The sequence below is a fragment of the Mobula hypostoma genome, chromosome 4 (assembly GCF_963921235.1).
Source record: "Mobula hypostoma chromosome 4, sMobHyp1.1, whole genome shotgun sequence".
Classification (NCBI taxonomy): Eukaryota; Metazoa; Chordata; class Chondrichthyes; order Myliobatiformes; family Myliobatidae; genus Mobula; species Mobula hypostoma.
In genome coordinates this window covers 195,496,163-195,522,180 of record NC_086100.1, presented here as the reverse complement: position 1 = coordinate 195,522,180, position 26,018 = coordinate 195,496,163, and the positions used below count along the sequence as shown (strand labels likewise).

The 26,018-nt window shown below is 40.5% G+C and overlaps 1 protein-coding gene across 3 annotated transcripts in view; it reads left to right on the top strand.

Annotated features, from left to right (window-relative positions):
- Nucleotides 1-26,018, top strand: part of paip2b (poly(A) binding protein interacting protein 2B) — a 122,679-nt gene that overhangs the window by 22,422 nt on the left and 74,239 nt on the right. The window contains exons 1-3 of one of the 3 annotated variants that reach the window (XM_063047160.1): nt 21,755-21,886; nt 25,252-25,304; nt 25,686-25,841. In XM_063047160.1, coding sequence (XP_062903230.1) covers nt 25,302-25,304; nt 25,686-25,841 — 159 coding nt within the window. In that variant the 5' untranslated portion in view covers nt 21,755-21,886; nt 25,252-25,301. Of the gene's footprint in view, nt 1-21,754; nt 21,887-25,251; nt 25,305-25,685; nt 25,842-26,018 lie in introns of those variants that run through there. The other 2 variants (XM_063047159.1, XM_063047161.1) reach the window with 2 other exon arrangements.

Sequence of the window (26,018 nt, the reverse complement as noted above, 5' to 3'; positions counted from 1 at the left end):
AGTGATCAGCAGCACTGGGTCTCCACAGGAGACTGTCTTGTCTCCCTTTCTCCTCACCATTTACACCTCAGACTTAACTACTGCACAGAGTCTTGTCATCTTCAGAAGTTTTCTGATGACTCTGCCATAGTTGGATGCATCAGCAGGGGAGATGAGGCTGAGTGCAGGGCTACCATAGGAAACTTTGTCACATGGTGTGAGCAGAATTATCTGCAGCTTAATGTGAAAAAGACTATGGAGCTGGTGGTAGACCTGAGGAGAGCTAAGGTACTGGTGACCCCTGTTTCCATCCAGGGGGTCAGTGTGGACATGGTGGAGGATTACAAATACCTGGGGATACGAATTGACAATAAACTGGACTGGTCAAAGAATACTAAGGCTGTCTACAAGAAGGGTCAGAACTGTCTCTATTTCCTGAGGAGACTGAGGTCCTTTAACATCTGCCGGATGATGCTGAGGATGTTCTACGAGTCTGTGGTGGCCAGTGCTATCATGTTTGCTGTTGTGTGCTGGAGCAGCAGACTGAGGGTAGCAGACACCAACAGAATCAACAAACTCATTCGTAAGGCCAGTGATATTGTGGGGATGGAACTGGACTCTTTGACAGTGGTGTCTGAAAAGAGGATGCTGTCCAAGTTGCATGCCATCTTGGACAATGTCTCCCATCCACTACATAATGTACTGGTTGGGCACAGGAGTACATTCAGCCAGAGACTCATTCCACCGAGATGCAACACAGAGCGTCATAGGAAGTCCTTCCTGCCTGTGGCCATCAAACTTTACAACTCCTCCCTTGGAGGGTCAGACATCCTGAGCCAATAGGCTGGTCCTGGACTTATTTCCTGGCATAATTTACATATTATTATTTAACTACTTATGGTTTTATTACTATTATTTATGGTGCAACTGTAACGAAAACCAATTTCCCCCGGGATCAATAAAGTATGACTATGACTATGAGGTAGTAAATTAAATTGAACATTGGATTTGTGGGAAGAGGGTGGTAGCAAATGGTTGCCTCTTTCACTGGTAGCCTGTGACTAGTGGTGTGCCGCAGGGTTCTTTGCTGCTCACCATCTATGTCAGTGATATGGATAATAATGTGGTAAACTGGATCAGTACATTTGCACATGACACCAAGATTGGGGACAGAATGGACAGTGAGGAAGACCATCAAAGTTTGCAATGAGATCTGCACCTGTTGGAGAAATGGAGATGAAATTTAATATCGAGAAGTGTGAGGTACAGACCAGGTTAGGACTTGCTCAGTGAACAGTAGGGCAATGAGAACTACAGTAGGACAGAGGGATCTAAGAATACGGATTTTGAAAGTGGCGTCACCAGTGAATAGGGTCGTAAAAGAGAACTTTTAGCACATTTGCCTTCATAAATCGAAGTACTGAGTACAGGAGTTGGGGATTTTATATTTAAGATGTATAAGACATTGGTGAGGTCAAATTTGGAATATTGTGCACAGTGCTGGTCACCTACCTACAGGAAAGATATCACTAAGATGTCATGACTTGAGAACATGAGTTATAAGGGAAGGTTGAATCGGTTAGGACTTTATTCCTTGAAGCGTGGGAGAATGAAGGGAGATTTGTTAAGAGCTGTTCAAAATTATGAGGGGGTAAATGGAAGTAGACGTTTTCCACTGAGGTTGGGTGAGACTAGAACTAATGACTTGCATATGAATCTGAGGTATGATTAATGGGTTTGCAGATGACATAAAAGTTGGTGGTATTCTGCTATAGGCTTGCAGCTGGTAAATTGAACAGGGCAATGAACGATTGAATTTAATCCTGTGCTAAGTGTGAGGTGATGCATTCAGGTGGGAGGGGGGTGGAGAGGAGGTGGTTCTATGAAGCAGGAAATATACAGTAACTAGTAGAGCCATAGGGTATATTGGGAAACAGAGGGACTTTGCTGCACAAGTCAAAGATCTTTTGAATGTGACAGCACAGGTACATAGAGTGGTGCAGGATGTTTGCCTTGCATTGTTGAGGTAGAAGAGCAGGGAGTTCACGGTGCAACTTTATGAAACATTGCAACAGTGCACAAAATATTGGAGAAACTGAGTCAGGCAACAGCCATGGAGGGAAATGGGCAATGGATATTTTAAGGCTCACTGAGCTCTTAAAGCATTTTGTGTGTTGCTGCAGAACCTAGCATCTGCAGTGTCATGGGTTTAATCTGTATAAAACATTAGTTAGGCAGCAACTAAGATACTACGTTATTGGAAGGACGTGATTGAACTGAGAGAGTGTAGAGGAGATTCACCAGGATGTTGTCTAGGTGTAATGTTTCTTTTATAAGGAGAGACCAGGTAAGCTAGGATTGTTTTCATTGGAGAGGAGGTTGAAGGAGCATTATATGATATAGGTGTATAAAATCCAGAGAGACCTATATAATAAACTTTAACCCCTGTTCCCACAACCTAACCAGAGGACAGAGGCTTATGCTAAAGAGTTCAGAGATTTACAGAGGATATAAAGATGAAATTTTTCACTGGAGGGTGAAGATGCCATAAAGGCAATGTTGCAATTACTCCCAAAACACATAAAGAAGCATCTGGATGAGCCCTTGAATGACCGAAGGCAAAATAGGATATAGATGTGCTAATATGCAGGTTCTTAATGGTTGACATGGTCACAGTAGAGCAAAGGATCATTTCTGTGCTGAAGACTGACCCAGCAGTAGAAATTGATTCTTCTTATTGACATTTATTATGCATAAAGTGGCTCTGTTTTTAAGCAAACAACAGTGATTGTTATATTTTTAGTCATTCAGTCATTGATTGTGAAGCACTTAGGGTTATCTTAAGAGTATAAAGTGATGAATAAATATATGCTGGTTATTTGATCTCTCTGTATTTTCAGTTCCAATTAAAATTGATTTTCTTCAAATCATTTGCTTAGAATTGACAGGTCTTTAGGATTCAAGATTGATTTGCAATCACTGTTTCTTGGCTTCCCTAACCTTCCTACTTTATTCAGAAAATTAGTGTAGTCAAGCGTTTTTAGTCTTTTCTGGCTTAACTGTATTTACTTTAATGCAAGGAGCCTCACAGGTAAGACAGATGAGCTGAGAGCATGGATCAAAACATGTTATGATACTGTTGCAATTAATACCTGCACTTAACTATCTAGGAATGGCTTCTTCCCCTCTGACATCATATTTCTGAACAGTCCTTGAATCCACGAGCACTACCTTGTATTAGCACTTTTTTGTAACTTGTAATTTTATGCCTTTGCACTGTACTACTGCTTCAAAGCAACAGATTTCTCATCATATGTCACTGATAATTTAGTGCGCATGCACCGGTCATGCATCCAACCTGGTACAGCCGTTCTGATCTATTCTTACTTTCTTCTTCTTACTTTTTAATTTACGTTATTTTTTGTATTATTTTCTCTCACTGTAACACGTCGAAGCTGCACCCTCTCTAACATGCTGGTAGAGAGAGTTTTATTTGGGTTTTCTTTAGCGCTGGAAATAGTTACATCCTGACACGCGGGACAGAAGCAAGGTCGCATGGACCAGCAAATACCAGCTAGCTTAGTGAACAGAGCGGCGGACACCCCTGCTGAAATCCGGAGGAAAACACACAGGGGGATCACAAAGCCGAGGAAAGAGGACTGGGTCGAGACAACAGAGACTTTTGGAGAAGAGGAGTTCGGTGGGTAATACCGTTCCGGCTGACCGGAAGTGCACTGAGAGCGGTAAGCGTAAAGGAGTTGGGTGCTTACTGTTCTGGCTAACAACGGATGGTGCAATCCGGGGTGTATCACGATCGAGGAACGTGTTTGCAGACTGGATATTGAACTTTTTACTGTTGGACTTCGGCCACATTCCACCGTGATACAACGCTTGGCGGCACGGGAGGTCGTTCCTGCCTGTGGCCATTGAACATGCAGCTCCTCCCGTGGAGGGTCAGACACCCTGAGCCAATAGACTGGTCCTGGACTTATTTTCCATCTGGCATAGTTTTGCATTTTGTTGTTTGATTGTTGGGGTTTTTTGTATTGCTATATTTACGCTCTATTCTTGGTTGGTGCGGCTGTAACGAAACCAAATTTCCCTCGGGATTAATAAAGTATATCTATCTATAATAGATTGCCATCTAATTGACAGAAACATTGCTGAGGAAAGGGCAAAACTGGCATGTTTTGTTCCTGGGTGTAGAAGTTTCACACATGGCAGAGGGGGTGTAAGATATTGCAAAATTTCCACATTTGACCCTGCATCCTTTAAAAATTTCCTTCTTGTGCCAACTCTTTCCATCCTCTACAGCTCCCCGTTTGAATAATCCTGATCTTGACTTGATATTTCATTCATTGGATAGAATTGACATTTACGATTTTGGCTGTGCATGATTGTTAATGTTAATAGGAATCTATAAATGCTGGTTGATTTGGGAATTCTTGTCTCTTTGCCAAGTCAGAAAGATCAAAATAAGTAATATCATGAATATCATCTCTTTGCCAAGTTGGAAGGATCATAATAAGTAAAGTTTCAGGTGGAATACCCTTTGTTGCTGAGTCCAGTGTGAAAATACTAATTCAGCTGCATATTACTAAATGAGAGCTGGTAATTTTCAATTTTCCTCTTGGATTTATTGGTGAACAGCATAGAGTTTCAGTTATTTCTCTGAACAATTAAGCTTTATGCAATTGAGACTTTCATGCTTGTGATCCCATTAGGTTTCTGAATATTTTTATTGTATTTTAGAAACAGCTTCTTCACCTCTGCCATCAGATTTTTGAATGGACTATGAACACTATCTATCTTTTTGCACTACTTATTTACTAGTTTATATATTTCTTATTGTAGCTTACAGTATTTTTATGTATTGCACTGTACTGCTGCCACAAACAACAGATTTCATGATATGCTCTGTGGTCAATAAAAAAACGTGCATTCTTTTGATTATTAATCCAGTAATATAACTAATACACAACATTCTGTTACTTAGCTGTACAGTTAAACCAACTTCATGTAGTTACTAATATTGAAATCTTCGGACATTTCTATGTTCAAACCAAAGTTTTTGGTTTGATGGAGTAGGAGGTGAGTGGCTGAGTAAGTTGTGTAACCCTGGGAACAATGGTTGTTGCAGTGATGTCACAGTGGTGCAGTGAAATATTTAGTTGTTAAATAGAAAAACAAGACAAGTGCTTCATTCCTAAATCTTTATTGAAGCTTGGCTGTCAAGAGATGCCTTTCAGCTGTAGACCAATGTTTCACTTATTACATGGTAGGTAATATTCAAAATTATATTTCTTGCGTGTTTAAATTCATTACATTTTCTGTCTGTTCTGTGAACAAAAACTTCTTAAATATCAGATAATTTTGGAGGAGCTATGATTTATGTTTCCTTAAATTTATGTAGTTATTCAAAGTTGTAAGTGATTTTGTGATTTCTTCTTCAGCTGCTGCAGACATTGTACTCAAGTTGTTGCTGTGATGATTGTGTAGAAAATTGCAAAATGTTAACTCTAGCGAAGTTCTGATGGTTGAATGTAGAATACAGGGATTGATTTGATTTTCTGCAGCAGGTGGGGAATGTTGGTTGACTTAAGTTTAGTTTGTTACTGCATTGCATCCTGTAGATATAACAGTTGTTTCGTAGACCTGGTCATAGAAAAGTACAGCATAGGAAGAGAGCCTTTGGCCCATCTAGTCTGTGCAAACCATTTACACTGCTTAGTCCCATCAACCTGCACCTGGACAGTAGCCCTGCATACACCTGCCATCCATGTCCTATCCAAACTTGGCTTAAACTTTGAAATCGATCTCACATGTCCCACTTGCAGCGGCAGCTCGTTCCACTCTCACAAGTTTCCCCTCATGTTCCCCTTAAACTTTTCACCTTTCACACTTAACCCATGACCTCTCGTTGTAGTCCCACCCAACCTCAGTGGAAAAAGCCTGCTTTCCTTTACCTTATCTATATTCCTCATAGCCCACACCAGAGAAATAACACACTAGATCACTGTTACACTAAGTTTCAGAGTGCCTACCATACTATTCCATATTCAGACTTTGGTTATCACCTAGCTGTACTTCTTTCTATTCCCTGAGCTGGGCAGAGACTGAAGACTGCAGCACCAGTAGTGAGGAGCAAGTTGTGGGCCAGGAAGGCACAGAGTGCCTACAGGACTGCTTTGAATTATCTTCGAGCCTGCATGAGTATGTCATCAATTTCATTAAGACCTGTGTGGATGAGTGTGTGCCTATGAAAACTTGCTGTACAGTCCCAAACAAAAAGCCATTGGATGAACCAAGAGGTTCATTGTCTGCTGAGGGCTAGATCTGTGGCATTTCAGTCTGGTGATCCAGGTCTGCATAAGAAAACCAGTTATGACTTGCGGAGGGCTATTTCAAGAGCCTAGAAACAATTCCAGAAGAAGTTGGAGGGGACATTAGATGCGTGTCAACTCTGTCAGGGTTTGCAGGGCATTACTTACTACAAAGCAAAACCCAACATCAGTGATGCTTCTCTACCAGATGAGCTGAACGCTTTTTATGCTCGCTTTAATGGTAGCATAAAACCAGAGCTATGAAGATCTCTGCAGCATCTGATTACCCTGTGATCTCTGTCTCGGAGGCCAACGTCACGCTGTCTTTAAAGATGGTGAACTTTTACAAGGCAAGAGGGCCTGGTGGAGTTCCTGGTAAGGCTCTGAAAACTGGTACCAACCAACTGGCAGAAGTATTCAAAGATATTTTCAGTCTCTCATTGCTACAGTCAGAAGTTCTCACTTGCTTCAAAAGGTTAATAATTATACCTGTGCTAGTATGAGCTGCCTCAGTGATCACCTCAATGACAATAATTGCGCTCACACCTAACACAATGAAATGCTTTGAGAGGTTGGTCATGGCTAGAATCAACACCTGTCTTAGGAAGGACCTGGACCCACTGCAGTTTGCCTTTTGCCACAATAGGTCTACAGTAGATGTGATCTCAATGGCTCTCCACACGGCCTTGGATCACCTGGACATTACAAATACCTATATCAGGATGCTATTTATTGGCTATAGCTCAGCATTTAACATCATCATTCCCACAGTCTTCCCTCTGCAACTGGATCCTCAACTTGCTAACCAGAAGTTCACAATCTGGGTGGATTGGAAATAACATCTCCACCTCGCTGTCAATTAACACTGGCACTCCACAGGAATGTGTGCTTAGCCCACTGCTTAACTCTCTCTATACCCATGACTGTGAGGCTAGGCATAGCTCAAACAGCATCTATAAATTTCCTGATGATACAACCATTGTTGGCAGAATATCAGAAGGTGACGAAAGGGGGTACAGGAGTGAGATATACCAGTTAGTTGAGTGGAGTTGCCACAACAACCTTACACTCAACATCAGCAAGGCCAAAGAGCTGATTGTGGACTTCAGGAAGGGTAAGGCAAAGGAACACAAACCAATCATTATAGAGGGATCAGAAATGGAGTGAGTGAGCAATTTCAAGTTCCCAGGTATCAATATATCTGAGGACCTAACCTGGACGCAACGTATTGAAGCAGCTACAAAGAAGGCAAGACAGCGGCTATATTTCATTGGGAGTTTGAGGAGATTTGGTTTGTCAACTAAAACTCTCAGAGACTTCTACAAATGTACGTGGAGAACATTCTGACTGGCTACATCACTGAATGGTATGCGGGGGGGGGCTACTGCACAAGACCGATATAAGGTGCAGAAATTTGTAAAAATAGTCAGCTCCATCATGGGTACCAACATCCATAGTATCCAAGACATCTTCAAGGAGCAGTGCCTTAGGAAGGCGGCATCCATCATTAAGGACCTCCATCACTCAGGACATGCCCTCTTTGCACTGTTACCATCAGGAAGGAGGTACAGAAGTCTGAAGATGCACACTCAGTGTTTCAGGAACATCTTCTTCCCCTCTGCCAACTGATTTCTAAATGGACATTGAACCCATGAACACTACCTCACTTTTTTTATTTCTGTTAATTTGCACTACTACTTTTAGCTTAACTATATAATAGACATATATACTTAATGTAATTCGGTTTGTTTTCTCTATAATTATTTATCATTTGTTTCATTGTACAGCTGCCATAAAGTTAACAAATTTCAGTAGATATGCCGGTGATATTAAATCTGATTCTGATTACTTTGTATACCTCTATCAAATCTCATCTCAATCTCTGTATTCCAAGGACTAAATCCTAACCTATTCAGTCTTATAACTCAGGTCCTCCAGTCCTGGCAACATCCCTGTAAATTTTCAATGTACTCAAAGACCTACATTGGTTGGTCCTACCAAAGTGCGACACCTCACACTTGTCTGCATTAAATTCTATCTGCCATTTTTTCCAGCTGGTCCAGATCCTGCTGCAAGCTCTGATAGTCTTCCTCACTGTCCACTATATTCCCAATCTTGATGTCATCCACAAATTTGCTGACCCAGTTAACCACGTTATCATCCAGATTATTGAAATAGATGACAAATAACAACTGATCCAACACTGATCCCTGTGGTGCTCCACTAGTCACAGACCCTCTGTCAGAGAGGCAACCATCTACAACCACTTTCTGGCTTCTCCCACAAAGCCAATGTCTAATCTAATTTACTACCTCATCTTGAATGCTGAGCAATTGAACCTACTTGATCAACATCGTATGCAGAAACTTGTCAAATGCCTTGCTAAAGTCCATGTGGACAACATCCACTGCCTTACCTTCATCAACCTTTCTGGTGACTTTCTCGGAAAAACTCTAAGATTGGTTAGACACGACTTGCCATGCATAGTCGTGCTGATTATCCCTAATCAGTTCATGTTTACCCAAATACTCACATATCCGGTTCCTTCGAAGACCTTCCAATAACTTTCCCACTACTGATGTCAGGCTTACCAGCCAATACTTCCCTGGTTTATTTTTAAAGCCTTTCTTAAACAGTGAAGCATTAGCTATCTCCAGTCCTCTGGTACCTCACCTGTTGCTAAGGATAATTTAAATATCTCTGCTAGGGCCCCTGCAATTTCTGCACTTGTAGTATCTGAAGGAATACTTTGTCAGGGCCTGAGGATTTATCCAGCCCAATTTGCCTCAAGGTAGCAAGCTCCTCCTGCTATGTAATCTGTATAGGGTCCATGACCTCGCTGCTGCTTTGCCTTACTTCAGAGGGCTCTGAGTCAATCTTCCGAGTAAATACAGATGCAAAGAAACCATTTAAGATCTCACCTATCTCTTTTGGCTCCATGCATAGATTATGTTTCTGAAGACCAATTTTGTCCCTTGCAATCCTTTTGCTCTTGACATATCTATAGAACCCTTAGGACTCTCCTTTATCTTGTCTGATAGGGCAACTTCATGCCTTCTGTTAGCCCTTCGGATTTCTTTCTTAAATGTTTGCTTGCATTTCCAAAAGTCCTCTTTTTTTTTAACCTACATTTTTTTCCCCCTTAACCAATATTTCTTGAAAACCAAGGTTTCCTAAGCCTGTTATCCTCACCTTTCATTCTGACATCTACATAGAGGCTTTGTACTCTCAAAATTTCACTTTTGAAGGACTTCCACTTATCAAGTACACCTTTGCCAGAAAACAGCCTATTCCATTCCACACTTGCCAGATCTTTCATGATACAATCAAAATTGGCCTTTCTTCAATTTAGAATCTCCACCTGCAGACCAGACTTATCTTTTTCCATATTAACTTTGAAATTAATGGCATTCTGATCACTAGATGCAAAGTGTTTCCTAATGCAAACTTCTGTCATTTGCCCTGTCTCATTCTCTAATAGCAGATCTAGTGCCACACTCTCGTTGGGACTTCTATGCACTGATGAAGGAAACTTTCCTGAACACATTTGACAAATTCTATCCCATCTAGTCCTTTAACAGTACAGAATTCCCAGTCAATATGTGGGAAGTTAAAATCACCCACTATAACAACTTTGTTTCTTGAAACCGGCTGTGATCTCTCTATAAATTTCTTCCTCTAAGTTCCGAGGACTGTTGGATATAGCCCCATTAACATGATCATACCTTTGTTATTTCTGAGTTCCACCCATTGTGCCTCACTAGTCGAGTTCTCCAGTCTTGTGACCGAGCACTGCCGTGACATTTTCCTAGACTAGTAACGCCACCCTCCCCCTTTAATCCGTCCCACTTTGTCACATCTAAAACAGTGGAACTCTGGAATATTGAGCTGCTTGTTCTTGCAACTTAGTCTCACTAATGGCTACAATATCATAATTCCCACTGTTAATCCATGCCCTGAGTTCATCTGCCTTTCCTACAATACTTCTTGCATTGAAATATACACAGCTCAGGACAGTAGTTGCACCACGTTCAACCTTTAGATTCCTGACTTTGAGGTCTAAAATACATCTGTTTCCACAACCTCTCCATCATTTGTTCTGTTTTCCATCCCCCTGTAACTCTAGTTTTAACCCCTGCCCCACCCATGCAGCGCAAGCTAACCTCACTAGGATGTTAGTCCTCCTCCGGATACAAACTGTCACTTCTGTATAGGTCACACTTTCCCTGGAGGAGAGCTGAATGATCCAAAAATATGACACCCTTCCTCCTACACCAACTCCTTAGCCATGTATTAACCTGTATGATCTTCCTATTTCTGGCCTCACTAGCATGTGGCAGTCCTGAGATCACAACCCTGGAAGTCCTGTGCTTTAATTTAGCACCTAACTCTCTGAACTCGCTTTGCACAACCTCGTCACTCTTCCTACGTCTTTGGATCCTGGAACCCAGGAGGCAACATACATCTGGAAATCTTGTACTCATTCACAGAACCTCCTTTCCTTAGTAATTGGGAAGATATAATTTAAGGTTCAACTGTTAAATATTTCCATAGTACACCTGACATGAAATATGTAGGTGGTGCCATGCATTTGAGAGGCAAGTTACGTGACAGGAATCCCACTGTTGCACTGATCTACAGTGCAGGTTTTAATATGGACAAACGCGTGGTGCAATTAGATATTGGTTGGTATGACGTTGTGAACATTACTTAGCTGAGGCTGAAAGAAGGCCATAGATGGGAGCTTAACATCAAAGGATATACTTTGTATTGAATGGACAGGCAGGAAGGCATAGGTAGTGGTGTAGCTCTGTTGGTAAGAGATTGAATTACATCTTTAGAAAGAGGTGACATGAGGTCAGAGAATGTGTTGAATGTTGGTAGGTGGAGTTAAGAAACTGCAAGGGTAAAAAAAAATTACGGGAATCATATAGGCAAGATTTGGGGTTGTGATTGCAAAGGAAGCTGGAAAAGGCATTTAATAAGGGTAGTGACACAATTGTAATGGGGGACTTCAATATGCAAAGGGTGTCAGATCACAAGAGAGGGAATTTGTTGAATGCCTATGAGATAGCTTTTTAGAGCAGCTTGTGCTTGAGCCTACTCTGGGAAAGTCTATCTCAGATTGTGTGTTGTGAAATAACCCAGATCTTATTAAGGAGATTAAAGTAAAGGAACCCTTGGGAGGCAGTGTTCATAATATGATTGAATTCATACTGCAATTTGAGAGGAAGAAGCACAAGTTACATGTATCAGTATCGCAGTGGAATAAAGGGAGTTACAGAGGCATGAGAGAGGAGCTTGCCCAAGATGATTAGAGGATGATACTGGCAGGGATGATGGCAGAGCAGAGATGGCTGAAGTTTCTGGGAATAGTTCACAAGGTGCAGGATAGATGTATCCCACAGAGGAAGTTCTGAAATGCAGAGGTAGGCAACCATGGCTGACAAGGGAACTTAAGGACTGCATAAGAGCCAAGGAAAGGGCATACAAGGTAGCAAAAGTGAGTGGGAAATTGGATGATATGGAAGCTTTTAAAATCCAACAAAAGGCAACTAAAAAAAGCTATTAGAAGGGAAAAGATGAAATATGAGGGCAAACTAGGCAATAATATAAAGCAGGATACCAAAAGTTTTTTTTTCAGTTTTATAAAGAGTAAAAACCTAGTAAAGAGTTAATGATAGCTTTGCATCTTAGCAGTGTGCCAGAGATCCATGAGTGTCAGGGAGCAGGAGTGAGTGCCATTGTTATTACAAAGGAAAGAGTGCTCGGCAAACTCAAAGATCTGAAGGTGGATAAGTCACCTGGACCAGAGTCCTGAGAGAGGTTGCTGAAGAGATAACGGATGCATTGGTCTTGATCTTTCAAGAATCACTTGATTTTGGCATGGTCCTGGAGGACTTGAAGGTTGCAAATGTCACTTCACTCTTTAAGAAGGGAGGAAGGCAAAAGAAAGGAAATTATAGCCCAGTTAGCCTAACCTCAGTGGTTGGGAAAGTGTTGGAGTCGATTACTAAGGTTCAGGTTTTGGGATACTTAGAGACTAATGATAAGATAAGTCAAAGTTAGCATGGTTTCTGTAAAGGGAAATCTTGTCTGACAAATTTGTTAGAATTCTTTTGAGGAAGTAACAAGCTCGGTGGACAAAGGAGATGCAGTGGATGTCATTTACTTAGATTTTCTGAAGGCATTTGATAAGGTGCCACATATGAGGCTGCTTAACAAGATAAAATCTTATGATGTTCTAGGAAAGATACTGGCAGGGATAGAGGAATGGCTGATGGGTAGGAGGCTGCCAGTGACTAGTGGTGTTCCTCAGAGGTCAGTATTGGGATCGCTACTTTTCATATTGTTTGTCAGTGATTCAGATAATGGAATTGATGACTTTGTAGCAAAGTCTGCAGATGATATGAAGATGGGTGGAAGGGTAGGTAGTGCTGAGGAAGCAGTGTGATTACAGCAGGACTTAGATTGAAAGAATGAGCAAAAAAGTAGAAGATGGAATACAATGTTGGGAAATGTATAATAATGCGTTTTAGTAAAAGGAACAATAGTGCGGACAATTACCTAAATGGGGAGAAGGTACAAACATCAGAGGTGCAGAAGGACTTGGTCCTTGTGTAAGACTCCCAGAAGGTTAATTCACAGGTTGAGTCTGTGGTAAAGAAAGCAAATGCAAAGTTGGCATTTATTTCAAGCGGAATAGAATATAAAAGCAAGGAGATAATGCTAAAGCTTTATAAGACACCAGTCGGGCTGCAATTGGAGAATTGTCAGTAGTTTTGTGTCCCATATCTCAGAAAAGATGTGTTGTCATTGGAGGTAGTCCAGGGTCCAGAGGAGGTTCACGAAGATATTCCAGGAATGAAGGGGTTAACGTATGAGAAGTATTTCGCAGCTTTGGGCCTGTACTCGCTGGAATTTAGAAGACTGCGTGGGGATCTCATTGAAACCTACTGAATGTTGAAAGGACTGGATAGGGTGGATGTAGAGATGATGTTTCCTATGGTGGGGTTATCCAGAACTAGAGGGCACAGCCTCAAAATTGAGGGTGACCCTTTAGAACAGGGGAAAGGAGGAATATTTTTAGCCAGAGAGTAGTGAATCAGTGGAATGCTCTGCCACAGACTGCTGTTGAGACCAAGTCCATGGGTATAATTTAGGCAGTGGTTGATCGATTCCTGATTGGTCAGGGCATCAAAGGCTATGGTGAGAAGGCAGGGGTATGGGATTGAGGGAGATCGGGGATCAGCTATGATGGAATGATGGAGCAGGATCAATGGGCTGAATGGCCTAATTCTGCTCCTGTCTTATGGTTGACATGGTAATGTAGTGATTACCATAGTGTCAAAGCAGTGCTAGCATCAATACAGTGAATGTAAGGAGCTTATACTTTCTTTCTGTGACCACGTGTGTTTCCTCCAGATGATCTGGTTTCTTCCCAGATTCCAAATATGTATGGGTTAGTTGGTTAATTGTCAACTAACAAGTAGAAACCCATTGGGCACAGACTCGTTAGCTGGACATGTCTGTTATTGTGCAGTATCTCTAATCAAAAATTAAAAATAAATTAATGCTTTGATTATTGGCAGTCTCTGTGAATGATGTAGAACTTTGTTATGGTGGTGTCTTTGAAGGTTAGTGGTTGGGATTATTCAATTTGTGGACTTTTGTTGTCAGACAGTCTTGTGAATAGTATTTGCCATATAGACTGGCATAGGCTGTTTGTTATTTAAAGATTTATGAAGAGTGTCAGTGGTGCAGAAATTTGTGCTAATGTGCCATGGTCCAAAGACCCTGGTTTGATCCTGATGTTGGTCGCCATCTGCATGGACTTTACACATTCTCTCTGTGACTGTATTGTATTGCCTTGGTTATATTTCTGTTTCCTCCCACATGCTGGAGACATGCTGCTAGGTAGGTTAATCAGTTACTGTAGGTTGTTTGAAATGTAGGGGATGGCAGGGGAACTGATGGAAGTCAATAAGAATGCATGAGGGAAGCATGAGATTAGTGCATGTGGGTGCTCGGTGGTCATTTAGAAGCATGGGTTGATGGCCTGTTTCTGTGCTACATGATTCCTTGACCCAAACATAAATATTTTTGTAGTCAGTCTCACTTTTGACCTTTGAAGCACCTCAAGGTGTTAGGATTGCCATTGTAATTCCTGCCACTGTCTGTAGGGAGTTTATGACTCTGGTTTCCTCCCACATTCAAAACATGTACCAGTTAGAGATAATGAGTTGTGGGCATGCTATGTTGGCACTGGAAGTGTGGCGACACTTGTGAACTGCTCAGTAAAATCCTCACTGATTTGATTTGACACAAAATGATGCATTTTGCTGTGTGTTTTGATGGGCAGAAATTGAACTCTGATCTTACACCTAGCGCTGTAAAGCATTGCACTAATTGCTACACTACTATGCCACCACCACACTTCTATGCCTGAAAAACCCTTTTTTGAGCTGTATGACTCCATGACTGCAATGTGTCTTGACACAAAATGAGATGCTGCTCCTGAAGCTTGCATTGACAGCCATTGTCTTCGGTCTCCTACATTGCTGCAATGAAGTCTCAGTGGGAATGGAATGGAAAATTCAAGTGAAAGGTGACTGCAAACCTAGAATTGCTCTTTCTGTGCAGAAGCAATATTGATAGATACTGAGTCATTAGGTATTATGTCAAATGACTGAAAGCTTGGGGAAATATTAGGTCAGATGGCTGCAAGCTTGTCCAAAGATGTTGACTTTAAGTACAGACGAAAGGGGAAGAAGTATGGACGCAAAGGAATATAACAGTTGTTTTTTTTTGCAGAGCTTGATACCCTGGTAACTGAAGCTACATTAGTTTTAGTAATGTAGTTACACTTGGGAATAATAGAGGACAGACATTCCAAACCATCCCCACTTCATGTTCCTTGAGACGTTTGCTATGCTGTATACAGTTAATGAGTCATTGGTTTGAGTTTGTTTTGGAAGAATCTGTATTGAATATTATTGATATTGGTTTATTATTGTCACCTGTACTGAGATAGCGGGAAAAACTTTTCTAAGTGTTAACCAGACAGATAATGCCATACGTCACTATATTCAGGTAGTAAAATATAAAACAAAATGCAAAAAATAGGTGTTGCAGTTACAGATAAAAGTGCAGAGCAGGTAGACAAATAAAATGCAAGGGCCTTGAACAGAATGGGTATTAGTAAACATGTTATTTAGGTAGATGTCACAATTAACACTGTATTGATAATTAAGAAATAGATTGGATAATAATTGACTGTCAGATTTGTTCTTCATGGACTATTGCCCAAAAATAATTCACATTGTAGTAGAATCTATTTTAATTAATGTGATGAGTGGAAAATCTTTCTTAGCTACATTTAACTTCTAGTACTGCTTCTGAAACATGGTCTTTGTGTTCATTGAAGCCTCTCTGCCATCAGATACTGTTAAATTTATTATTTCAGCAAAGAGAATATGATTGGACTGACATTCTGTTGAACTCATGGCTTCCCTTCAATAACATGCTTTTACTTCTGATTCACAAGAATAACCTCTAACAAAATTGTACATTAAGCTGCAAAGATGTGGCCAAAAATCTTGCTCAGAGAGAGGCTTTAAGGAGTATGTTAATGGAGGAAAGAGGCTGAGGGAGGGAATTTAAAATGGCGGTGATACTTCACTCCCAGATAAGCTTTTATGTACGCTTTGAAAGGGAGAATAAAACTGGAGGAAATATTGTATCATTTCTTGATGCATATATTACTAAATGACAGTAAAAGAGGACTGCCTGTCTTCATAATCTAAAAAAGACTACAGCAATGAGAATCCCTGCAGCATCTGGTGACCTGGGATCTCTGTCTAGGAGGCTGATGTCATAACGTCTTTTAAAAGGGTGAACCTCTGCAAGGCAATAGGCCCCAATGGTTTATCTGGTAGGGCTCTGAAAACCTGTGCCAACCAACTGGCGAGTGTATTCAAAGACATTTTCAATCTCATTGCTACAGTCAGAAGTTCCCACCTGCTTCAAAAGGGTAACAATCGTACCTGTGCCCAAGAAGAGCAGGGTGAGCTCCCTTAACAACTATCATCCAGTAGCACTCACATCTATGGTGATGAAGTGCTTTGAGAAGTTGATTATGGGCTAGAAGCAACTCCTGCCTAAGAAAGGACCAAGACCCACTTCAATCGCTTATATAGGTCTACAGCAGATGCTCTCTCATTGACTCTTCATGCAGCCTTCGATCTCCTGGATAATACTAATATTTACACCAGGCTTCTGTTAATTGATGATAGCTCGATGCTTAACGCAATCATTCCTACAGTTCTGATCAAAAAGTACAAGAACCAGGGCCTCTGTACTTCTCTCTACAACTGGGTCCTCAATTTCCTCACCGGAAGATCATGTTCTGTTTCAGATTAGAAATAACATCTCCACCTTGCTGATAATCAACACTGGCTCACCTCAAGGATGTGTGCTCAGCCCACTCCTCTATTTCTGTACACTGACTGTGTTGCTAGGCACAGCTCAAATGCAATCTATAAATAGAAAAGGTGAGTCAAAAGGGCAGTGTTACGGTAGTCATGGGAGATTTTAACATGCAGGTCAATTGGGGAAAATCAGGTTGGTAATGGATCTCAAGAGACTAAGTTTGTTGAATGCCTAAGAGAGAGCTTTTTAGAACAGTTTGTCGATGAGCCTACTAGAGGGTCAGCTATGCAGGATTGGGTGTTATGTAACGAACTGGAGGTGATTAGGGAGCTTAAGGTAGAAGAACCCTTGGGAACCAGTGATCACAATATGATTGTGTTCAACTTGAAATTTGATAGGGAGAAAGTAAAGTCTAATGTAACAGTATTTCAGTGGAAAAAGGGAAATTACAGTGGTATGAGAGAGAAGTTGGCCAAAGTAAATTGGAAGGAGATACTGGCAGGAATGTCAGCAGAGCAGCAATGGTGTGCATTTCTGGGAAAAATAAGGAAGGTGCAGGACATGTGTATTCCAATACTGATGAAATACTCAAATGGTAAAATAGTACAATCGCCATGATTTTGACAAGGGAAGTCAAAGCTATTGTAAAAGCAAGATAAAGGGCATACAACAAAGCAAAAATTAGTGGGAAAATAGAGGATTGGGCAGTTTTGAAAAACCTACAGAAAGCAACTAAAAAAATCATTGGAAGGGAAAAGATAAAATATGAAAGCAAGCTAGCAAATAATATCAAAGTGGATAGTGAAAGTTTTTTCAAGTATGTTAAAAATAAAAGAGAAGTGAGAGTGGATATAGGACCACTAGAAAATGAGGTAGGAGAAATAATAGCGGGGGAACAAGCTGATGAACTAACTGAGTATTTTGCATCAGTCTTCGCTGTGGAAGACACTAGCAGTGTGCCTGATGTTGTAGTGTGTGAAGGAAGAGAAGTGGGTGCAGTTACTGTTACAAGAGAGAAGGTGCTCAAAAAGCTGAAAGACCTAAAGGTATGTAAGTCACCCAGACCAGAGGAACTGCACCCCAGGGCTCTGAAAGCGGCAGTGTTGGAGATTGTGGTGGCATTAGAAATTATCTTTCAAAAATCATTGGACTCTGGCATGGCACCAGAGGACTGGAAAATTGCAAATGTTACTCCACTCTCTAAGAAAGGAAGAAGGTAGCAGAAAAGAAATTATAGATTAGTTAACCTGACCTCAGTGATTGGAAATATGTTAATGTCAATTATTAAGGATGAGGTGATGGAGTACTTGGTGACACAGGACAAGATAGTACAAAGTCAGCGTGGTTTCCTTCAGGGAAAATCCTGCCTGGCGAACCTGTTGGAATTCTTTGAGGAGATTACAAGTAGGATAGATAAAGGGGATGCAGTGGATGTTATATATTTGGACTTTCAGAAGGCCTTTGACAAGGTGCCATATATGAGGCTGCTTACCAAGTTAAGAGTTCATGGTATTACAGGAAAGTTGCTAACATGGTAAGAACATTGGCTGATTGGTAGGAGGCAATGAGTGGGAATAAAAGGATCCTTTTTTGGTTGGCTGCCAGTGACTAGTGATGTTCCGCAGGGGTTGGTTTTGGGACCTCTTTTTATGCTGTATATAAATGAGTTAGATGATGGAATAGATGGCTTTGTTGCCAGGTTTGCAGATGATATGAAGATTGGTGGAAGGGCAGGTAATGTTGAGGAAACAGGTAGGATGCAGAAGCACTTAGCCAGATTAGGAGAATGGGCAAGAAAGTGGCAAATGAAATACAATGTTGAAAAATGTATGGCCATGCACTTGGGTAGTAGAAATAAATGTACAGACTATATTCTAAACGGGGAGAAAATCCAGGAATCTGAGATGCAGAAGGACTTGGGAGTCCTTGTGCAGAACACCCAAAAGGTTAACTTGCAGGTTGAGAAGACAAATGCAATGCTAACATTCATTTCAAGAGATCTAGAATAAGAGCAGGGATGTGATGCTGAGGCTTTATAAGGCAGTCGTGAGGCCTCACCTTGAGTATTGTGAAGAGTTTTGGGCTCCTCATTTAAGAAAAGATGTGTTGTCATTGGAGAGGGTTCAGTGGAGGTTCACAGGGATGATTCTGGGAATGAAAGGGTTATCATACGAGGAATGTTTGATGGCTCTGGGTCTGTGCTCACTGGAAATCAGAAAGATGAGGGTGGATCTCATTGAAACCTTTCAAATTTTTAAAGACCTAGACAGAGTAGATGTGGAAAGGATGTTTCCCATGGTGGGAGAGTCTAGGACAAGAGGGCACAGCCTCAGGTTAGAGGGGTGAATTTGTGGAATTTGTTGCCACGTGCAGCTGTGGAGGCCACATTGTTGGGTGTATTTAAGGCAGAGATTGATAGGTTCTTGATTGGACATGGCATCAAAGTTTCCAGGGGGGGGCGGGAAGGCCGGGATCTGGGGTTGAGGAGATTTAAAAAAAAGGATCAGCCATGCTTGAATGGTGGAGCAGACTCGATCGGCCGGATGGCCTAATTCTGCTCCTATATCTTATGGTCTTATAAAGTTGCTGACGACACAACTATTGGTAGAATTTCAGATGATGACGAGAAGGTGTACAGGAGTGAGATACGTCATCTGGTTGAATGACATCACAGCAACAACCTTGCACTCAACATCAGTAAGGCCAAAGACCAAAGAATTGATTGTTGACTTTAGAAAGTATAAAACAAGGGCACACACACCAGTCCTCATTGAGGGATCAGAACCGGATAGATTGAGCAGTTTCAGGTTTCTGGGTGCCATAATCTCTGCGGATCTATCCTAGGCCCAACATATCGAAGCAGTTACAAATAAGGTATGACTGTGGCTATATTTCATTCGGAGTTTGAGGAGATTTGATATGTCGACAGTGTTGTTAAGACGTATGGTGTGTAGGCCTTCATCAACTGTGGGATTAAGTTCAAGAGCAGTGAGGTAATGTTACAGCTATATAAACCCTTAGTTAGGCACTTGGAGTACTGTGTTCCGTTCTGGTCACTTCACTTTGGAAGGATGTGGATACCGTAGAGAGCGTATACTGTAGATTTACAAGGATGTTGCCTGGATTGGAGAGCGTACCTTCTGAGAACAGGCTGAGTGAACTTAGCCTTTTCTCCTTGCAGTGTTGGAGGATGAGAGGTGACCTGATAGAGATGTATGAGATGGAGTGGCATTGATCATGTGGGATAGCCAAAGGCTTTTACCCAGGGCTGAAATGGCTAACATGAGGGCGCATAGTTTTAAGGTGCTTGGAAGTAAGGTACAAGGGGGATGTCAGAGGTAAGTTTTTCACATAGAGAGTGGTCGGTACACGGAATGCACTGCCAGCGAAGGTGGTGGAGGCAGATATAATAGGGTCTTTTAAGAGACTCTTAGATAGGTGGAGGTTAGAAAAATAGAGGGCTATGCGATAGGTTAATTCTAAGCAGTTTCTAGAGTAGGTTACGTGGTCGGCACAACATTGTGGGCCGAAGGGCCTGTAATGTGCTGTAGATTTCTATGTTTCTAGGAGTGAGGGTAGCTAGGTGCTAATTGGAATTCCAGGTAAGCTAAACATGGGTGAGAGTTTTACTCCTTGATGAGCTGAAGCTGGGACAGAATTGCCATGTCTTCTCATGTTGTAAGTAAATAAGGCAGATATTTTTTTGGAAGCTCATCAGTTAAATATGGCTCTTGGTTTGTGGTCATTCTTGCTAAGGAGAGAAGCAGAGTTGGCTTGCAAATAGTTTGAGATGAGGGCTGCAGTCAACAGCTTTATCCTCATTAGTATCCAGTGAAAGTAAATTTTTGCACATCCTGTGTTGAATGTCTGACAAACATTTGACAGTTTAGGGATGGAATGCCAACTGAGAAATGCATAGTGAAATGGAAAGTAATTTAATTCCTGATTTTCATTTTCCCCATCCCTTCCATGCTCTTCACAGCCTTTTTCTGGCTTACTGTTCCCAAGGTTTTAACCTTGTCGATACAATCTTCTGATATAATGAGTGTACATGTGGGATCTGATTATATTGTCAAGGAGTGGCATGTGGGTGGATAGAGCTATTGACTAAAAATAATTCTTTGGCACCAGAGATAATCGTGTAGTTTTGGGGAGAAAAGCCATTTTTCTGTTTTAAGTCTGTTAATAAGAACTGTTAACTCTCATTAACCTGAACAACAGAGACATTGAAGGAACAAGGCTTCGGTCAAATTGAGAAGGATGAAGATCAGTTACTATCATCACAGTCACAGAGTATCATTTGTAATTGGTTCACTTCTGTGGCAGGGCTGGAAACCTTTCAAAAGAGATTCAAACAAAGTGTTTTGGAAGTTTAAAGCATCATGTTCAACACTAATTTCAAGCTTTTTTGGACAAAAATGAACATTGAGAATGATGGATACTAGGTTGAAAATATATGTTCACTTACATAACATTTCACATATTTCATTCATATAAAAACACAGGTTTTATCGTCAAAGTAGTCAAAATTTATTATCAAACTATGTATATGTTAATATATACTACCTTGACATTTATTTTCTTGCAGGCATTTTCAGGATATTAAAGAAACCCAATAGAATTTATGAAAAACTATAAGCAGACTGACAAACGATCTTACAGTTTTAGCAACTGTTTTGATTTTTCTTTCATGGTAAAAAGACCTCTTTGTTACAAAAAGACGAATAACTTCTGGAGATAGGATGCTGAAAGGCAATCTAATATCTTTGGATGTGTAGCTTAGCTTTGTAATTGCATCCTCCCCGACCCCCGATTGTTTTTGTTTTTGATCTTTGGTTCCGAGTAACAATTTTTTTTTCTCTCCTTTACACTTGTGTACTGGAAATGACATTAAACAATCTTGATTTTGGTCCTTTCAAACTTGGTTAGTGCACTGCACTTACTTGCACAGTAGAATGTGTGTGGTGGGGGGTGGAGCACATTGTAAGTGTCAAATGACCAGTGGTTGCGTCATGTTAAGCAGCTAAAAGCCTCGATCTCTGGAAAATTTTCATGAGGATTTTGCAGTGCTGTTGTAAAATATAACTGCACTATTACTATTATTTAATATTTAAATGTAGCTTTCATCTTAATGGATGAGGATCTGTGAAAAGGTCAGTTTGCCAGTCTGTCTAGTTTGTCATAAAGTTAATTTGTTTGTTCTTGCTCTGTGCTGAGTGATCTGGTTTTTTTAATACACTGTGCTAGCCAGGTGGGGATTATTTCATGTTTTTACTGTATAGAGTTTCTGGAGTTTGGGCCATTGGCATTATGCCAAAGTCTAATGCTTCATGAGGGTTCATCTGATGCAGATTTTTATGGAGGAGGAGAGAAATCATTTAAGGAACACTCGCACCTTTGAAAAGCTATTGTGGATACTGCAATATGAGCTCAACAAGCTTCATGTTAAAAACTTTTTAATCAAGTTAACAAATATTAAAAGAGCCAAAATTCTAAACTTATTGCATAATTGCCATGCTGCTGCAATATACAGTGTATTGAGAATGCTAATTAGATTTCCAGTAGAACTTTCTCATTGAGGTATGCTTGTGCATAAGTAGCCATCTTTTTTTATGAAGATCTTTCTTGCCACGTCGACTGGCCAAAAGTGCACAGGTGATGTGTTCTTCAGTCTGTACTTAGGATAACCAGCTGTGAGGTGTTGAGGAAAAGCATTTCTGACTCGTTCTTTTGAGGCCTTTCCAAAACTCTTGATTCCAGTAAGAAAGCAGCCTTTACTATGTGCCTTTTCGATGCAGATTTTGAATCTTAATTCCTCATGGAATAAGTTTGTACTCTGAACTGTACATTGATTCATGGTAAATTGCTTGCTTTAGTCCGAGTACTTGTTTACAGGGGAGGAATATATTTTTTTTAAAGTTATCTTTGGTTTGCTGGGTCTGCATTTTCATCCTGTATGTGGAGAAACTTAGAAATGGTGTTTTCACATGTCAGAAGTTGCTGATCATGGAATTTTTAAAGTTCTGTTAGGAGGAAAATTTGAGGAATCAAGTAGTAAGGCCCAGAACAAAAGTCCTGAATTGTACATAATATTTCAGCATAAATCTCCAACTATATTACTTAATCTTGCTTTTAGGCTTACTAGTTTTCTCTAAATGCAGTTCATGCAATGGCCTTAACATGTCACAGTGAAGACTCTGTCTTAAGTAGTTAGAAACTATGATTGTGTTATTTCTTTGAGTATTTGAGGATCTTGGTGTTTATTTTGTAATCTAGTATCTCCAGGTTCCATAATGCAAAGCATGGAAATTCAAATCAAACGAAGTGTGGTTTGAATATTGTAAAATGCTAGTGTCATTATTGTAGCAACACACACAAAAAATGCTGGTGAACACAGCAGGCCAGGCAGCATCTATAGGAAGAAGTACAGTTGACGTTTTGGGCCAAGACCCTTCGTCAGGACTAACTGAAAGAAGAGATAGAAAGAGATTAGAAAGTGGGAGGGGGGGGATCCAAAATGATAGGAGCACTATTGTACTGGTTTTTAATTTGAAAACGTTTGCTGCAGTGAAAGTTTATGGCACCAATCTGTCTGAAGGAGATAAGCATATCATTCCATTCACTTGGATCTTTGGATATGTATTCACAGAAATGCATCTTGCCACAGAACAAATCTAGTAACTGCAAACTGTGCCACTGTTGCAGAGAAAATAATTCATTTTCTTGACTTTGTGCACTATCTTGCTGCATCACCAGTCTCTGTTGTATATCCCCTGAGTACGTGGGCTATATAATACTTGCATAGGTAGAGGAAAAAAAAGAGTAAACTTGTAGAAAACTATGGACCCCCTCAGAATCTTACAATATTGGAGTTACATGTAAGGGCATATTTATTACCAATTCCTAGTTACCCTGAGGTGAACTTTGAGCTTTTTTGAGTTGCTATAGTTATGCTTTGCTGTTTCTATGGTGATCTTTGGTAATGGAGTTTCAGGGTTTGATTCAGACAGCACAATGTTCTATATCCAGATGAGCTCTTTATTGAAGATTTTGGACATAGAATTAAGTTGATTCATTGTGGTGCATTACATTGTTTGCATTGGATCATGATGTACTAGTGATAGAATAGGTAGATGTTGAGTGCTGTCCCAGATGTGTTGTCAAATGTCTTGTCTAAGATGGTATTCTGATTAGTTTGATGGTTTTGTGAAGGATAACTCAAAACAAAGGTACACAAATTATTTTCTTAAAGAAGAATCCATCTTTTTAACAGTTTATTTCTCATCTTCCTCTCAGGGAATTTACCTGTGCTTGAAGATTAACCTAGAATACACTTATTTATTGGTTCAGCTAAGTGTTGATCAGTTTAAAAGAAAAATTCTCACATGTTGGAAATCTGAAATAAACATAGACAAGCATCTGTGGAAAAAGCAAAAGTTCATTAGAAGTGTTAGACATAGAATATGTTTAAAGTTGCAGAGAAAGAGGAGAGTGATAGAGAAGACAAAAGAAAAGGTCTGTGGTAGGGTGGAATTCGGGAGAGATTGAATGACATAAATGCTGCTGCTGCCAGTTAAAAGTGGGTGGTAAATGTATGTCTGAAGGAGTTGTAAATTGGAGAAGGTGAATAAAGTACCAGGAGAAGTACCAGGTGTGTGGTGTAGAATGTTGGAAGTGATTATATTGTTGAATTCATTGTTGAGCCATGATGGCTATAATGTGCCTAGTCAGATAATAAGCTTACATTGAAAAGTATCAGAAAGGTCAGAGTAGGTCAAACTTGGAGTAATCGGTGCCAATTTTAATGTATGTCCAATGCCTCTACTCCTGCATCCCACATTAAGGTAGCCTGTGGGCCTTTTAATTCCCCAGTGGAATTCTGACCATCGCCACAGTCTTTATTCACTTGCCATACGCAGCAAGTCAGGCGGCATCTGTGGCAAGAGAAGCAACTAGCTAGCACTTGAGGTTGAGGTTCTAATGAAAGCTCATCAACCTGAAGTGTTATCTCTGTTTCTGGCTTCACATATAGAGTGCTTTCAGCATTTTCAATTTTTATTCCAGAAATATTTCTATACAGATCATATGGAATGATATGCCAGTGGAAGGGTAGAAGAAACTCAATGACAGTGTTTTTGGACAAATTCAAAGAAAGGAAAGGTTTAGAGGACTATGGGCCAAATGCAGGCATATGGGATAGCTCAGGGTGGCACTTCAGTTGGTATTGATGAGTTGGTATACGAGTCTGGCTATAGAGGACAGAAATACTGCCCATCTCTGCTAAGTGGGAATTTGGTAGGTACATTTGGGGTATCAGAGAAAGTTTAGAAATTTCCAAAGGACCATGATTTTTTTTTACTTGGTGTTCAGTAAATCTGAAAATGCATAAAATTTTAAAAGAACCTCATGGTATCTTGATATACTGCTCAGTATGAAACCTGGACTTTTCTCATGGTCGTTTTTGTTTCTTCTCTGCTATTCGATGGCCCGGCCCTTACGTTTGTTTCTTTACCTCTAGTGACTGCCTGGAACAACTTTTTCTTCTGATCATTTGAACAACTGAGGAAAATGGTGAGTTCATCAGAAGAGTTGTGAACCTTATCACATCTATCCCTGCACCTTATGTTGCTGGGAAGTATGAGGTCAGGTCACAGGTGTGCAGTATTACAACACACCATCTGGAAAATTTGTCTGTGAAAGGGTAGCATGTGCGCAGCTGAACTTTTAACAACAAACTTTTAAGTGTGCTTTAGTTCAATTTAGGTCCAAGTCCCATCCCATGATTACATTCATTGGGCACTTACCCAATTACCCTACAGTGTGCAGAATACTTTTATTTCTGATGGCTAGTTTTTGTTATACATCCAGTATATTCTTATGCATTCAGGGTATTTCTGAGCTAAATGTTTTCAGTCATTAATCTGCCTCTCTTTCTTGTGTTCTACATTTCAGACTGATTCCTTAGACATGAAGGCTCCTAATATGACAAATATGACGTCAGGCTCTGGGGCACAGGACGTCATTGTATCCAATGGACATACTGAAAATGAGCCAAATCCTTTTGCTGAGTACATGTGGATGGAACATGAAGAAGAATACAACAGACAAGTAAGGGTTCACTTTCAATGGTGGGCCTCTCCTTTATGGTGTTGATGCCCTTACTTTTATGCTATTAATTAGTTATAAGTAGTTATGGTTAGAAAATGTTCCAATACTATTTTCTTCCTACTTTTCCTCATCTACCATCATTTTGTTGTTTACTAAAGAACAAGGACCAAAAATGTC